Here is a 16,681-nt window from a genome sequence, read left to right as displayed (position 1 = left end):
CAGCTCGTTCACGCCACAGACAAAGAAACCTTGTTTGTCTTTCAGCTAATCCAAGGCCCTGCACGGCAAGCAGCTGAGCTCTGGGCACGTGCAGGCATGTACTGTGTGTGTGTTCGCGTGCACTCCTGTGTGTGGTGGCCAAGGCCAGGCTTTGCACTCTGAGAACACTCATGGCTAGTCCCTGGAGGCTGGCAAGAAAGTCTCCCTGCCCCAGTGGTGCAGGACTTGGGGAGGCTGAGTCCAGGCTAAGGAGCAAGACCTGGGCCAGAGCCCATGTGGCCAGAGCCCATGGATCACTTAGGAGGCCTGGGAGCCTGCCGGGGAGTGATCCCAGCTCTTTCTGCCTCCCCAGCTCCCTGGGGGCCCCTGAGAGTCCAGAAGAGAGACAGGTCCAGGGTCTTTTCCAAGGCTCTTAAATCTCTGAGCTCAGAGAGGATATGTCAGGTGTGGGAGGGCCTCGCCACCTTGTGGGGACATGTGGTACTCCTCATGAAGTCCCGGCCTTACCTCCTCTGAAGTCCTGGCCAACCAGCCCTCTGGAGAGGGAGTCAACCCCACGGGACATCAAGTAGGGTTGCGCTTACTTACACCGCCCTTACACTCCCATGGGAGCAAGGGCCAGGCGAGGAAATCTGTCCCACACCCACCCGATAGAAGGGGTAGCCCAGGCTGCACAGCCTCACCTGCAGAGGCAAATCTGATGCCAGCAGATGCAGCCTGACCACACTTGAAGCACCTTAGGGAAAGGTTTGTAGGAAAGAATCTTAGAGCTCATCTGTTCTAGGGAAACTGAAGCCCAGAGATAAGGCCCTGCCCAAGACCCACAGTATCTCCGACACAGAGGGAAGTGGGGCTAAGGGTTCGACTCCAAGGCTCAAGCGTTTTCCTGAGGGTCTGGTGAATCCAGGACCAGCTGTCCACACTGAACCCCAGTCCCACTGAGGCCCGGATTAGAGGCGGCGCAGTGAGAGTTCTTGCCACAGGTCAGCAAAGGGGAGGGCATCTTGGCCATGTGGAGATGAGGCTATACAAATGGGGCTCCAGGATGATCTGGATCTTGATACTAAAAAGAAATAAATTAGCATTTACAGGCACTTACTGCAATGCCAGCACTGTGCTAAACATTTACAAACATGAGGTCATTTAATACTCACAATGCCTCTTTGAGAGAGGCACCAATATAATCCACTTTTTTCAGATAAGGAAACTGAAGCAAGGGGAACAACTTGCCCAGGGTGGCAAAGTGGGGACCTGAGAACAGTGATTTTGACTCCACTGAGGGCAAAGGCTCTGCTGGATGAAGAGCGAGCATGAGTTGCTCACTCTCTCCTAGGGAACCTAACAGGGCACTGCCAGCTCTGGCCCAGGGCCTGCCTCCAGAGATAGGCCCTGCCACTGGTTCTCCAGGAGGCATGGCCTTGGTGCGCCCTCTGCCGTGCGTGAGGAGGAACAGAGAGCTCTGTCCTGCTATCAGATACAGGGCTGAGTCCTGAGATGGCTGACAAGGACCATGGTCTCTCCCCCCAGATAAGGAACAGGGACAATGGGCTGGCTGGCTGTAGACCACCACCACTGCGGAGCTCCCAGCCTGGCCTACATCTACTGATCTGCAGAAGGGTGGGTTTGGTCGCACCCCTGGTTTCTCAGGGCTTCTCCCTCTTAGAATCTTGTCCACCTACCCCAAAGACATGTTGGTCCTAAGTCCACCCCACTGAGGACCAGGACCGTGGGCCAGATGGACGTTACCAGGAGGGCACACGACAGGCCCCCTTAAGAGCTGGAATCCACTCAGAGCATTGCCATGTGGATAAAGGGCAGAACTGGGGATCCAAGCGAGCCAGGGAAAGTACCCTTCCCCAAGGGCTGGGGTAGTTGTGAGTCAAGCCCTGAATGCTGGATACTCTTTGAATAGGTCAAGGGTAAGGAAAGGGTAATAAAGACTGGGGTAAGAATAGGCAAAAGCATAAAGGAGGAACAGGTGTCTGGGCAAGTCACCTAGGCCAACTTTGTTTGAACTTGGGCTTGCTACTGAGTGGGGCTCAGTGAGAACAGGCAGATAGCCCCAAGACAACGCTGAAGGACATAAGGGAAGCACCCCAAGTTTGGATTAACTGCTTCAGGAACACCCCTTGGGTCCAGCAAACCAGGGGCTTAGTCATGGGACCTGTATCTGAATAGAAAGCAGGCATTAATAAAGGACAATCCAAAAAAAATAATAATAATAAAATAAAATAAATAAAGGACAATCCATGTTTTATTTGTATCTGACTTTAACATGTACGTAAACTCTCGGGGCCCTTTCCCCCATCTGGTGGATACACGGTAGGTTCTGGAGGGAGGAAGCATCAGAATTAGGACACAGAGTTCACCTGAAGGTCCTGCTACCCTGAGCAAGGAGCTTCCCTGTGGGCTGAGACTTGCGTTGTCCTCCCTTCCCTCCAGGCCATCTGTGAATCTACATAGGCCCTCCTATTTGGCCCTAGCTCATCCCCTCTTCCCCATGGGCTCTTCCCTCCTGCCATGGGCAGGAGACCCATCCTCCTTTTTTCAGTGTTTTAGCTTCTTGTACTGTTTTTCCTGTTTTACTGTTTTTTAGCTTCTTGTACTAAAATTCTATTCCTGGGGAGAGAGAACACCAACAGCCATAACTTGTCTCTCCTAAGCCTACTCCTAACTCAAGGTGGTCAATACAGACTCCTGAGAACTGGGAACTCCAGCCACCTGGAGCCCTCATAGCTGGCTGGATCTGAGGGCAGGACAGTAAGCATGAGTGCTTATCTGCATAAGGCAGGGTTGGCAGTGCCACCGTGGCAGGATGTGGGGAGGCACAGGACTCCTGGGCATGCCTGAGAGGGGAAAGAAAGCCCTAAGAACCAAGGACATGGGCTTATTCATCATAGAAATCGACATGGGCTCCGGACTTGAACTTGTCCTTTTGCAGCAAATTCAGAAGTTTCTGGGCTGATATCCTGCAATCCACAAGTTCCCCTTTTGCCTTCAGCTCCTGCAGCCTTTTTCGCAAGTCTGGGTCCACAGAAGTCTCCCGGGCTAACTGCTGCATGTCTGTGTCCAGGGGACCTAGGGGATGAAGAGAAGAAGATGAGGCAGGGGCCCCTGATATATGTGTGGAGTTGGGTGGAGTCAGGTGTGGCCAGAGGCAACACCTCATCTTGGCTGACACATGGTCAGGATCACCAAGGCTCCACACTGTCACCACTGAGCTCCAGACTCAAATTCCAATGTCCACTGAACATGGTCCCTCTAGACCACCAAATCTACAGATTCACACTTCCCTATCACCCCTTCCCCAAGCCCCAGCAGCCACATGCAGAGAGAGAGACACCGTCCCCGTGGGAGAAGAAGAGTGAAGTGAGCACCCAACTTCCTTGGGGGCTCCCGAGTCAGCCTGCTCCAGCACCAGGCCAACTCCCATGGCCTTACGTGGCTCCCTGTGGGTTCCCATGAACCCAGGCCTCCAGCTCATCCTGACACCCAGCTCCAGTGGTCCCAGCAGCCCCAGGCAGTTCCCAAAGCCCCAGGCAGCTCCTGGAACTCCAGGCTCCTAGAGGGCCCCTGAGAAGCCAGGCCCCTGATCCACTCCAGCACCAGCTGGCTCCCATGGCCTCAGGTGGTTCCCATGGCACCAGGCTCCCATGAACCCAGGCTTCTGGCACACCCCAGCACTAGCCAACTCCCGTGGCCCTACATGGCTCCTGTAGGTCACAGTGTCTGTGAACCTAGGCTTTAGGTGGGCACTCTCAAACCAGACTCCCAGCTGGTCTAGTGCCGGGATGACTACTGTGGACCCAGGCTTTGTACCCACCCCAGCAACAGGCTGCCTTAGGACTCTAGTGGCAAAACTGCCATGGACATCACCACATGGCTCACCCAGAATCACTAAAAGAGTTGACTGGTGAAGGGCTCTGCCTACTGAACTCAGTCTATAAAGACTGGAAGAGGTGTCTACTTCCTCAAATGTACAAACACCAACACAAGGCCGCAAGGATCATGAATAATCAAGGAAACATGGCACCACTGAAGGAAACTAATACAACTCTGATGACGGACCCTAAAGAAATGAGATGTATGAACTGCCTGACAAAGAATTCAGAATAATCCTCCTAAAGAAATTCTGTGAACTCTAAGAAAACACGGACAGACACCTAAATGAAATTAGGAAAACAATGCATGAACAAAAAGAGAAGTTCAACAAAGAAACAAACCATTTGAAAAAAAACAAACCAAAATCTAGAGTTGAAGAATACAATGACTGAACTGAAGAATTTGATAGAGATCAACAGCAGACTCAACCAAGCAGGAAAAATTAGTGAACTATAAAACAGGGCATTTGAAATTATCTAGTCAGAGGAGCAAAAAGGAAAAAGAATGTAAAAGAGTGAAGAAAGACTACATGAACTAAGGATTACCATTAAAAGAAACAATCTATGTATTATGGAGTCCCAGAGAGAAAAAAGGAACAGAAAGCTTAAAGAAATAATAGTTGAGAACTTCCCAAATCTCTGAGAAGAGATTTGCACATCCAAGTTTATGTAGCTAATATTTCAACCGCAAATTATCTTCTCCAAGACACCAGGACTAGATAGTTTCACTGGTAAATTGTGTCTGTTTTTTTGTGCCAGTACCATAATATTTTGATTACTGTAGCTTTGTAATATAGTTTGAAATCAAGGAGAGTGATGCTGGAGAGCTTTGTTCTTCTTTCTCAAGACTGCTTTGGCTCATGAGGTTCCATACAAATTTTAGAATTGTTTGTTCTATTTCTGTGAAAAATGCCATTGGAAATTTTATAGGGATTGCATTAAATCTGTAGATTGGGTTGGATAGTATGGACATTTTAACAATATTAATTCTTCCAATCCATGAGCATGGCATCTTTCCATTTTGTACCTTCTTCAAATTCTTTCATCAGTGTCTTATAGTTTTCAGTTTACAGGTCTTTTACCTCCTTGGTTAAATTTATTCCTAGGTATTTTATTCTGTTTGATGCAACTGTAAATGGGACTATTAATTTTTCTTTCTGATACTTCATTATTAGTGTATAGAAATGGAACTGATTTTTTACATTGTTTTGTATCTTGCAACTTTACTGAATTTGTTTATTAGTTCTAACAATTTTTTGGTGAAGTCTCTAGGGTTTCCTATATATAATGTCATCTGCAAATAGAGACAGTTTTACCTCTTCCTTTCCAATCCGGATGCCTTTTATTTTTCTTGTCTAATTGCTCTGACTGGGACTTCCAATACTATGTTGAATAGAAGTGGGAAGAATGGTTTCCTTGTCCTGTTCCTGATCTTAGAGGAAAAGCTTTTAGCTTTTCACCATTGAATATATTAGTTGTGGGCTTGTCAACTTCCTCACAATGTCCAGGGCAGCCCCCTGAAATGTAACCCAGTCACATGGCACTCTAGAGTTTGCTCTGCTCCTGACTATGGTTTCCATTTGCTCTCTGTTGACTGAGTGAGTCCTAGGCTGAGCTCAGGGTGGGTGCTGAGTTGAATATTAGCTGCAAGAGTAACTGTATTACATTAGGGAGGGAGAGAAGGAGGATTGGCTACTAGAGAGCATGAGGAAGTAGAAACTGCACTGATCATGACCTAGGTGGCAAGGTTTGATCCTGGCTATGCTGCATCTGGACTTTGGTCAGGTTAATCTACCTCTTTGCTGCTAGGGTTCCAAGGGGAATAGACTACTGGATCTCTATCTAAGTTGCTCAGACATCATGCAACAGCTATGTCACCACCTTCTAATTCCAGCAACCTCAAGCTGAAAATAGAAGCCTCACTCTTAAGAAAGGTGTACAGTGGCATCATGGTAGGATGATGAGAAACCAGACCAAGTACGACAAGGCCCCCTACCCTTTAACTTTCATGAGGACAGGGCTCTATCTTATTTATCTCAGCATTCCCCAGTGTTCCAGCACAGTTCAGCATGGGATGGTCAGCATTCAACAATGTCTGTCTGCTCTTCATTCAGCGAACATTCACTGCAGACTGGCTCAGTGGGGTGCTTTACTAGGTGCTGGGGATATAAAGATGAATAGTGCATAATGCCTGCTTTCAAGGCTTTCCTATGCAGAGAGAGAAGTAGAGAAGTATATATAGATATAAAGATAATACAGTGTGATAAGTCCTATCTAACAATTACAAATGCTAACAATTAGATAGCCCTTCACAGTTTGGGATCACTTTTACATGTTTTACCTCATTCAGTCCTACAAACTGCCCTGTGAGACAGGTAGCATCTTCCCTGTTTCAAATGAAGAAATGAGGTAGAGGCCTGGAATTCAAACCCTAATCATCTCTCAAACTCTAACATCTCAGACTTTCTGGCCCCACCCTCAAGTCCAGGCAGCTGTCCACTCTCAATCCATACCTGATAACTACAGCTCCCTGCCCCTGCCAGCACTAACTTTCTTGCAGCCTATATTTCCCTTAAGGAGTGATGATTCAAGGACAAAATATTCTATGGGTCCTTTCCTGGAGGAGACAGAGAAGGCTCCTTGCCCAGTCTCCAAAGGGTAACCAGCTGGTTCTGGGGACAGCGATGGCAGTAATGCTTCACCTACCTGGGGCATAGCTCAGCACCCTCACACTAGGTTCCTCTGCAGCCAGAACCTGGAACATCATGTTACGGGCAGCCTTCCCCGCACAGTACTGTGCCCAGCCCTTGAAGGGCTGCAGGGCACAGATGGACGAGATATTAACCACAGTCCTACTGAGGCCAGGACTGTCCGGGAAGGCCTTCAGGATGCTGGAAGTCAGGCAGAGCATGGAGGTCAAGTTCAGAGCCCAGTAGTTGTTCACTTCAGCTGGGTCAGCCAGGTCTACGAAGCGTTTGGACACATCTCCAAGACTGCCTGAAAAAACAGACCTTAGGAATCACCCAGTGCAGGCGGGGTTTTCTCTTCTCCCAGCCCTCTTCAAACTCTTCCAGACACCTCCTTCCCATCCAGACCTAAAGGAGGAGTCCCTCTAGTGCTTCTGAAGACGCCTCCCTCTTCCCAGCTCTGCAGACACGCATACCTGGGGAACCCACTCACCTGAAGCTTCAAAGTGAGAAAGCGCGTGCCCTTCTCTGGGGCTGGGGTTCGGGGAACTCTGGGGGCCATTTGGAGAAGTGGGGGAATTTACTTCTGCTGGGAGACCCCATGCCCTAACTCACGCCTCCGCCAGAGAGCGCTGAGCAAGAAGATCAGAAAAGTTCTTGGCGTTGAAACGGGAAGGGGGGAAGAAGTGGGAGAGAACGAGCCCCAGAGAGCACCAGGTCTTCCTCCATACCCCGCTGAAACCAGGGCTTTAAAGGTGTCTAGGAGACACCTTTAAAGTTCTAAGAGGCGGGGGAGGTGAAAGGGAGGGAAAACAGAACTGGACGCTAAGCAGTATTCCAAGCGCTCACACGCCGGCGGGCGTCTTACCGGCATTGTTGATGAGCAGCACTCGCTGCAGGCCTTCGGGCCTGGGGAGCTCGCGCAGGGCACCGAGCAGCTGCTGCAAGCCGGCCTCGGCGCTCAGGTCGGCGGTCACCCGCACGAGGCGCAGGCCGGGCCGCTCGGCGCCCAGCTCGGCCTCCAGCTGCCGCAGCGCCTCGTCACTGCGGGCGCTTAGGACCAGCACGGAGCCGGGCGACAGCAGCGGGGCCAGGAGATGGGCCAGCGTCCTTCCGAAGCCGCGGGAAGCCCCGGTCAGCACGCACAAGGCGCACCCCAGGCCGCCCACCTTGCCAACACAGTCCTCCATACCTCCTACCTCGGCAAACTGGAACCGCTTCCCAAAACCCGGAAGGGGGCGGGGCGGCCGCGGTGGGAGGGGCCGCGGTGGGAGTAGGAGGAGGCTCCGCCCGGTGCGGGCGGGAACCTAAGGCTTCGGGCAGAGACCGGCCGCCCCTACTTTTCTTTGCAGTTGGCGGTGGAAGTGGAGGGGTCTGCAATCTCCGAGAGAGTGCGAAGGCACTAAACCGGAAGGGCGGGAGACGCGGGCCTCACCGGAAATCCTAGCCCAGTGCGGAGCGCGGGCCTCATCCTTTACCCTGCTAGACCGTTCAGTACCACGCTGGGATGCATTCTCCTCCGAAGTCCAGACCCAACTTCCTTGCATAAGTGACTTCCTCCAGGTCAGGCCATCTTGCTCCTTGTTGGGCATCCCTGCACGTGGCACATGCCAGTTTAGGGACTGGGGTCCCTACTGAGCTGGGGGAACTCACCGCCCCGGGAGCGACCTTTGGGAGAACACAGTCTCCCCTCCGTCAGATGTAAGAACCTCTTCTCCCTACTTGGCTCTGTGCTCGCACTGATTCCCCTGCCTCTGAGATTTCTCACTCCTTCTGTCCCTAAAGGTCTGTGTTCCCAGGGATCCTGCACCCACTCATGCTACCCTCTTCCTAGTAGGCAATTCCATCTACTCCCACGTTCAAGTTTTCGCAAATGGTCATCTAAGTCTGTACGTCCAGGCCTGTGCTTCAGAAAACGCACATTTCCAGCTTTTTTCAAGGAGAGAGGGAAGATGGAAAAGTTGTCAGACAGCCCCAGATCTCCTTAAAAAAGGAGTCTCTTAAGAGATTAGCAAGCAACCTCCATAGCGCAGCCCAAGTCCTCACAGTGCTGTTCCCTGTCCTGGGGACAGACAGCAAAATTGCCTGTCAAGGCTCCTAGCAAAATGCATTTTGCGCCCTTGTTCTTTGGGCTGTCATTATAAACACCAAAACAATTTGGGGGAAGCTTTTCACTTTCCACTTAGGTGCCTTTACCACAAACTTTTTGTAAAATGTACAGCCCAGACTGTACATCACTGTGGAACATATTCTAAGAACAAATGAAACTGCAAAATTTGGTAGATTATTTGTTAAAATAGCATAGCACTATTTTGAAACTATTTTATGTAAAATACGACAAAGAAAACAAGTAATTATGCTAACTGATGTTAGGAGCCAAGATTTTCATTGTTAGAGAAAAGAGACCAAGAATGAATTCAAGGAAGTTAAGGGAACAATCTCTAAGTTGTTTGAATTGGAAGCCAGAAAATTGTAGAATTTACTGAAGTTACTTTTACCATTTTCTCTTCTGATGTGTTGGTTCTCCAATACCTACTGTAACAGAGAAAAACAAACCTAACTCCATATTGAATCTTCCTTTAGCTCTAACTTTTTTCTTCTGTTTGTTGCCTGTGCTTTTTTCATGCTGGCTCTGCACCTTTTGTAAAAGAATGTTGCCTATAGCCTGAAATATACAGGATTGCCCATTCTCAAGACTCTGACCTTTAAAGGTATATCACTCTTATTCACAGAGAAATAAAAAGTTGCAGAACAGAGAATAACATTTGTCTTGTTGGAGGTTTATAGAAACATTTAGACCAGACCTACTGGACACCTACAAGGATAAAGGATTCCAGCACCAAGAAGTTTGCAACAACCAGCCACACCCCCCACCCCTTTTAGTATAAATGAAACCTGAATTCTAACTCTGGTAAGATGGTTCTTTGGGACACTAGTCCACCATCTTCTCAGTCTGCTGCCTTTTTTCTTTTAAATTTATTTTTATTTATTATTTTTGGCCGTGTTGGGTTTTCATTGCTGCACATGGGCTTTCTCTAGTTGTGGCGAGTGGGGGCTACTCTTTGTTGAGGTGCGTGGGCTTCTCATTGCGGTGGCTTCTCTTGTTGCGGAGCATGGGCTCTAGGCATATGGGCTTCAGTAGTTGCAGAATGCAGCCTTCAGTAGTTGTGGCATGCAGCTTCAGTTGTTGTGGCTCGCAGCTCTAGAGCGCAGGCTCAGTAGTTGTGGAGCACAGGCTTAGTTGCTCCGCAGCATGGGGGAATCTTCCTGGACCAAGGCTTGAACCCATGTCCCCTGCATTGGCAGGTGGATTCTTAACCACTGCGCAACCAGGAAAGCACCCTGTGCTGGCTTTCTGAATAAAGTCACTATTCCTTGCTCCAACACCTCTACTCTCAATTCATTGACCTTTGGCGCAGTGAGCAGTGTGTGCTTGGACTCGGTAACACTATGACAATCCTTTTTAAGAGTTCTCCTGGGCTTCCCTGGTGGCGCAGTGGTTGCGAGTCCGCCTGCCGATGCAGGGGACGCAGGTTCGTGCCCCGGTTCGGGAGGATCCCACATGCCACAGAGCGGCTGGGCCTGTGAGCCATGGCCGCTGAGCCTGAGCGTCCGGAGCCTGTGCTCCGCCAACAGGAGAGGCCACAACAGTGAGAGGCCCGTGTACCGCAAAAAAAAAAAAAAAAAAAAAAAGTTCTCCCTGCAACAGTGGTAGAGATTAAAGTGGTGCCGGATTAAGTCTACAGTTGTGTTTTGTTTGGCCAATAGGACTTTCTTTTTTCTTTTAAAATTTGAGGTGACATTTCTAAAGTGGAAGATTTTACATAGTATCAGAATTTCCAGCTTCTTTTGAGTAATAGGAATGTCTGGCAAACTGGGTTCTGATTGAGGTAAGCAATAGCGCCTCTTGGAAAGGAGACTGTGCTCCAGTTTGCCAAGATTTTCATCACTCATGGGTGTAGGCATTTTTGTTTCCCACTAATGATGCATAGCTGAATTCTTACCCAGTGGTGATGGTCAAAACATTTAACAGCCAGGGCATTGTGCTGGAATGTGGAGAGGTGGGTCTCAGGAGAGGTGAGGAGGCTTTTGATGTTTTAACACAAGTAGGACTATGTATACCTGTATATCATTTGAAGCTTTCCTGCTTTTCACTTATCTATTAAGGATGGAAGATATAGATTTTAAATTTGATTGCTCCAAAGCTAAACTCTCCGGTACTGGCCCAATGGCCTACTCTTTAAATAAATTTTAATAGCTTTTCCCTGCTCTCAGGCCTCAGAAAATAGATTGGTGAAAGCACAATCTCATCCATTCATTCATTTGGCATTTATTGAATTTCTACCTTGTGCCAGACTTTGAAGAAAGGAGGGAACAATGAAGGGATGGCTAAAAGTCAAACGTAGCCTCTTCTAAACCTAGCTGCTTCTAGGAGGAACCATTTGGAAATAGCACCCGAAGAGAGTGTGGTTTGCCTTGACTGGGAGAGAGCCTGGAAAATTTTTCTTTTCTGAGAAAGATGATTACCTGCCATACACCTCCTCCCACTGTCAGTCTTATTTCAAGTAATATTTCAGTAATTTGTGAATAATATTTCAGGGGCAACACAGCCCATAGAATTCATTTAACAGTAGCACAGTGGTTTCCAGATTTGTCTACAGATTGGAGTCACTGGGGAACTTCAAAACACTGATGCTTCTGTCCCACAGACCTGGATTTGGGAATTTTTTATTCAATTTATTTAAACTAAAAAAAACAAAGAAAAAAAAAACCCAGTTCACCCATTTCTCCCACCTCCACCCCCTGCCTCTTGCAACCACCAATCTCTTCTCTGTATCTCTCAGCTTGGTTTTTGGGTTTTGTTTTGTTTTGTTATTAGAGTCCACGTATAAAAGAGATCATATTGTATTTGTCTTTGTCTGACTAATTTCACTTAGTATAATGCCCTCGAGGTCAGTCCATGTTGTTGAAAATGGCAAAATTTCATTCTTTTTTTTAATAGCTGAATGATATTCCACTGTATATATATGCCATAATTTTTGAATCCATCCTTGGACACTTAGGTTGTTTCCATATCTTGACTATTGTAAATAATGCTGCAATGAACACAGGGGTGCATATATCTTTTCAAATTAGTATTTTTGTTTTCATTGGATAGATACCCAGAAGTGGAATTGCTGGATCATATGGTAGTTCTATTTTTAATTTTTTTGAGGAACCTCTATACTGTTTTCTGTAGTGGTTGCACCAATTTTGTATTCCCACCAACAGTGCACAAATGTTCCCTTTTCGCCACATCATCACCAACACGTGTTCCTTATCTTTATGATAATAACAATTCTAACAGGTATGAAGTGATATCTCATTGTGGTTTTGATTTGCATTTCCCTGATGATTAGTGATGTTGAGCATCTTTTCATGTGTCTGTTGTCCACCTGTATGTCTTCTTTGGAAAAATGTCTATTCAGAACTTCTGTGCATTTTTAAATTGGATTGTTTGGTTTTTTGCTTCTGAGTTGTATGATAGTTTGTTTTAGCCCCTTATCAGATATATGACTTGCAATTATTTCTCTCATTCAGTGGGTTTGTGTTTTTGTTTTGTTGATGGTTTCCTTTGCTGGGCAGAATCTTTTTCGTTTGATACCATCTCACTTGTTTATTTTTGCTTTTGTTGCTTTTGCTTTTGGTGTCAGATTCAAACAATCCAAGACCAATGGCAAGGAGCATACAGCTTATGTTTTCTTTTAGAGATCTTATGGTTTCAGGCCTTACACTCAAGTCTTTAATCCATTTTAAGTTCGGTTTTTGTGTATGGTGTAAGATAATGGTTCAGTTTCACTCTTTTGCATATGGCTGTCCAACTTTCCCCAACACCAATTATTGAAGAGACTGTCCTTTCCCTGTTGTGTATTTTTGGCCCCTTTGTCATAAATTAATTAACCAAATTTATGGGTTTATACCTGGGCTCTCTGTTCTGTTCCATTGATCTGTGGGTCTGTTTTTATGCCAATACTATACTGTTTCAATGATGATAGCTTTGTGATATAGTTTGAAATCAGGGAGCATGATGACTTCAGCTTTGTTGTTTCTTCTCAAGAATTTTCTCTAGAAAATTTTAAAAGCTCTCCACATGATTCTAATGTGCAAACAAGTTTTGGAACTACTGCAATAGCAATTGGCAGTAACATTTTTTTTTAAGGGTACAAATTCCTGAAAGGTAAGAAATATGTTAAAATAAATTTAAAAGCCTAAACCTGATAAAGGCCTTTAGAAGAAAAATTAGTGAAATTTGAATAAGATCTGTAGGTTAGTTACTGATATTGTATCATTTCCTGATTTTGACCATTGAACTATTGTTATGTAAGAGAATGTCCTTCTTTTTGGAAATATACTAAAGTATTTAGAGGTAAAGGGCCCTTTATCTGTAACTTAGTCTCAAATGTTTCAGAACAAAAATAGAATGAATAAAGCAAACGTAGTAAACCATTAACATTTGGGAAACCTGGGTTAAAGGTATATGGTTCTTAATACTATTTTTGCAATTTTTAAAGGTCTGAAATTATTTCTAAATAGAAACTTAAAAAAAAATTAACCATACTTACAACTCAATGTCAAAAAGACAAATAAAATTGAAGAATAAATTAACAAAGCAGGAAAATCCAGAATGTGAGACTTTCTGCAGAACATCAGTCAGTTTCCTTGAGTCAATGGCATGAAAAAAAGGTGGGAGGGACAGCTTTTTATTAAAAAGGCGTGACAACTCAATTAAAAATATGGATCTTGTTTGGATTCTGATTCAAGCAAACCAATGTAAAATATATATTTTACATAATTGAGGAAATTTCAATATACTTGGTATTAGATGATGTCAATGATTTATTGTTATTTTTTTAGGTGTAATAATGGCATATGGTTACATAAGAAAATGATGACTTTTTGGAAAATGAAGAAAATGATGAAATTTATTTTTATTTCCTCTGTGAGTTGATTACTCATGCTCTTTGCCCATTTTTCTATTAGGCTTTCTACTTCTGGGCTTCTTTGTGGTTTTGTTTTATTTATTTATTTTTCTTTACTCAAGTTTTCTTTGTTCCATTTTTTCCCCTATTGATTTGGAAGTTACAGATTCTGTTTTTAGTCTACCAATAGTTACTTTTGAAATAAAATTATAAAAGTGTGAACTTTTATTTTTCTATCAGTATTAAAACCAAAACATTATACTTTGGGGAAAACAATGTGACTGAATTTTGGAGGCAAACAGATCTGGTTGGAATCCTGGCTCTATCTCTTACTGTGCAAGCTTGACCAGGTCACATGACATGTTTAAAGGTCGATTACTTTATAGGCTTGTTTACTCAACATTGCACAAATATTTGTTAAGTGCCTAACATGAACCAGGAAATGGGCTAGGCTCTGGAGACGTAATGATGAGCAACTCAGACAATCTCAGTGTTCATAGTGGGCAGAATAAGGCAGCTAAATATAAAGCACTTAGTCTATTGCTTTATAATACAATACATAGTAGATATTATTATTATTACATCTCCATATTATGAGAGATTTAACATATTTTAATTCCTCCACACCTTCCCATGCACTAGTTTTTTTTTTTTTTTTTTTTTTTTTGCGGTATGCGGGCCTCTCACCGTTGTGACCTCTCCTGCCACGGAGCACAGGCTCCAGACGCGCAGGCTCAGCGGCCATGGCCCATGGGCCCAGCCACTCAGTGGCATGTGCCCCGGACTGGGGCATGAAACCGTGTCCGCTGCATTGGCCGGCGGACCCCCAACCACTGCGCCACCAGGGAAGCCCAGCACCAGCTTTTTTTTTGTTTGTTTTGTTTTTGCGGTACGCGGGCCTCTCACTGTTGTGGCCTCTCCCGCTGCGGAGCACAGGCTCCAGACGCGCAGGCCCAGCGGCCATGGCCCACGGGCCCAGCCGCTCCACGGCACGTGGGATCCTCCTGGACCGGGGCACGAACCCGCGTCCCCTGCATCGGCAGGCAGACTCTCAACCACTGCGCCACCAGGGAAGCCCCAGCACCAGCTTTTTGAAAACAATTTATATGGCCTTTAGATTCAACTTAATAATATTTTATTTGATACATTATGTCTTCTTCGGGAATTGTTTTTGATATATTTACTGTTTTATCAGCATGGAAAAAAAAAGTACTTAAACACTAACTCTGGCTGAGTCAAGATGGCGAAGTAGGAGGATGCAAAGTTCCCGTCTCCCCACAACTAGGGCACCTAGGAGATGCTGGCGGGGGACCTTGACACCCAAGGGGATGGGAGGAACCCCGAATGACCAGGTAGGATATGGGGGGGGAAGCGACGGGGGAGAAGAGGAGGCCAGATGGGACCAGTGCCCCTGAGGGGTGGCTGGGGGAGGGGAGGGGTTCCTGCGCCAGGCGGGATCCTTGGGGATTGGAGGATCAGGCAGGGAACGCAGCTGTTTCCCCCACCCATGCAGGCCCGGGGAAGCCTACTGGGCTCCCAGGCCTGGTCCTCTGCCTTCCGGGGCCCCCTCTGGCTGTGTGGGTCCTAGGATTGTGGGAGGGGTGGGAAGAAGAGGAAAGGTGGATGGGGGGGGACCCTCTGGAATCAGAGGATCAGGGGAACTGCAGCTAGCATTTCCCTGCCCTCGGAGGCCCCAGAAAGCCTGCTGGGGTCCCAGGCCTGGTCCTCCACCCTCTGAGGCCCCCTCTGGCTGCATGGGTCCTAGGGGCCTGGGAGGGAAGGTGGGGAAGAAGAGTAGAGGCAAACAGGGGAAGGACCCTCCAGGACCAGAGGATTGGCGGGGGGAACATTTCCCCTACCCACTCGGCCCCCAGGGAGCATGCTGAGGTCCTGGCCTGACATCTGCACTCAGAGGCTGGAGGCACTCCAGGGCCCCTCTGCCCACACTAAGACTAAGCCCCACCCCCAACCCCCAGGGCCCTTGGTGGCCACAAGAGTCCTAAGCCTAGACCCCGCCCCCTGCTTAAACCACCCACCCACCCAAGTCCCTCCCACCCACAGCCAGGGCCTTTTCTGGCCTTTTATTTTTCCTTCTTTTTTGCTTTTGTGGCTCTGTTTTACCTCCCAGTTGGTGTTTCATCTGTATTTTTATTTTTTTGACATATCTGTTAGTTTTCTAACCTTATTTTATTTTTACTTTTTGTTATTGTTCTGCTCATTTTTTCTTTTCTCATTTTTCTTTTTTGCCACCCCCCCCCAGGCTTGCAGGATCATGGTTCATGGGCCAGGGGTTGGGCCTGAGCTCCTGTGGTGGGAAAACTGGACAGCTACATGTAAAAGAATGAAATTAGAACACCATCTAACACCATACACAAAAATAAACTCAAAATGGATTAAAGACCTAAATGTAAGACCAGACACTATAAAACTCTTAGAGAAAAACAGAGGAAAAACACTCTTTGATATAAACTACAGCGAGATCTTTTTTGATACACCTCGTAGAGTAATGAAAATAAAAAGAAAAATAAACAAATGGGAGAGCTCTGGGACAACATTAAATGCACCAACATTCGAATTATAGGGGTCCCAGAAGAAGAGCAAAAGAAAGGGACAGAGAAAATATTTGAAGAAATTATACTTGAAAACTTCCCCAATATGGGAAAGGAAATAGTTAATCAAGTCCAGGAAGCACAGAGAGTCCCATACCGGATGAATCCAAGGAGAAACACGTCAAGACACATATTAATCAAACTATCAAAAATTAAATACCTCAATTTGGGATGATTGGTTACCTCCTCAGGTATTTCACAGATGCAGGGTACATCTAGTTGATTGTGGAGATTTAATCCACTGCTCCTGAGGCTGCTGAGAGAAATTTCCCTTTCTCTTCTTTGTTCGCACAGCTTTGGATTTGGACCCGCCTCTGAGTGTAGGTTGCCTGAGGGCATCTGTTCTTCGCTCAGATAGGACGGGGTTAAAGGAGCAGCTGATTCGGGAGCTCTGGTTCACTCAGGCCGGGGGTAGGGAGGGCTATGGATGTGACGTGGGGAGAGCCTGCTGCGGCAGAGGCCAGTGTGACGTTGCAACAGCCTGAGGCCCACAGTGTGTTCTCCCAGAGAAGTTGTCCCTGGATCACGGGACCCTGGCAGTGGCG

The 16,681-nt window shown here is 46.7% G+C and overlaps 1 protein-coding gene across 1 annotated transcript; it reads right to left on the bottom strand.

The window, feature by feature from the left end:
• Nucleotides 1-2,236: 2,236 nt before the first annotated feature.
• Nucleotides 2,237-7,904, bottom strand: SPR (sepiapterin reductase). The gene is made up of 3 exons (XM_060117314.1): nt 7,437-7,904; nt 6,588-6,878; nt 2,237-3,078 (listed from the first exon to the last, which is right to left on the bottom strand). The coding sequence occupies exons 1-3, from the start codon at nt 7,756-7,758 to the stop codon at nt 2,888-2,890; spliced, it is 804 nt and encodes a 267-aa protein (XP_059973297.1). The 5' UTR covers nt 7,759-7,904; the 3' UTR covers nt 2,237-2,887.
• Nucleotides 7,905-16,681: the final 8,777 nt, after the last annotated feature.

The sequence above is a fragment of the Mesoplodon densirostris genome, chromosome 14 (assembly GCF_025265405.1).
Source record: "Mesoplodon densirostris isolate mMesDen1 chromosome 14, mMesDen1 primary haplotype, whole genome shotgun sequence".
Lineage (NCBI taxonomy): Eukaryota > Metazoa > Chordata > Mammalia > Artiodactyla > Ziphiidae > Mesoplodon > Mesoplodon densirostris.
Note: the sequence above shows the minus strand (reverse complement) of the source record. Positions and strands in the feature narration are given on the sequence as shown.

Coding starts and splice junctions, on each gene's coding strand:
- SPR (XM_060117314.1), bottom strand. CDS start 7,758: ATGGAGGACTGTGTTGGCAAGGTGGGCGGCCTGGGGTGCGCCTTGTGC. Junction 6,879..7,436: donor GCTGCTCATCAACAATGCCG/GTAAGACGCCCG, acceptor CTGTTTTTTCAG/GCAGTCTTGGAGATGTGTCC. Junction 3,079..6,587: donor GGTGCTGAGCTATGCCCCAG/GTAGGTGAAGCA, acceptor TTCATCCCCTAG/GTCCCCTGGACACAGACATG.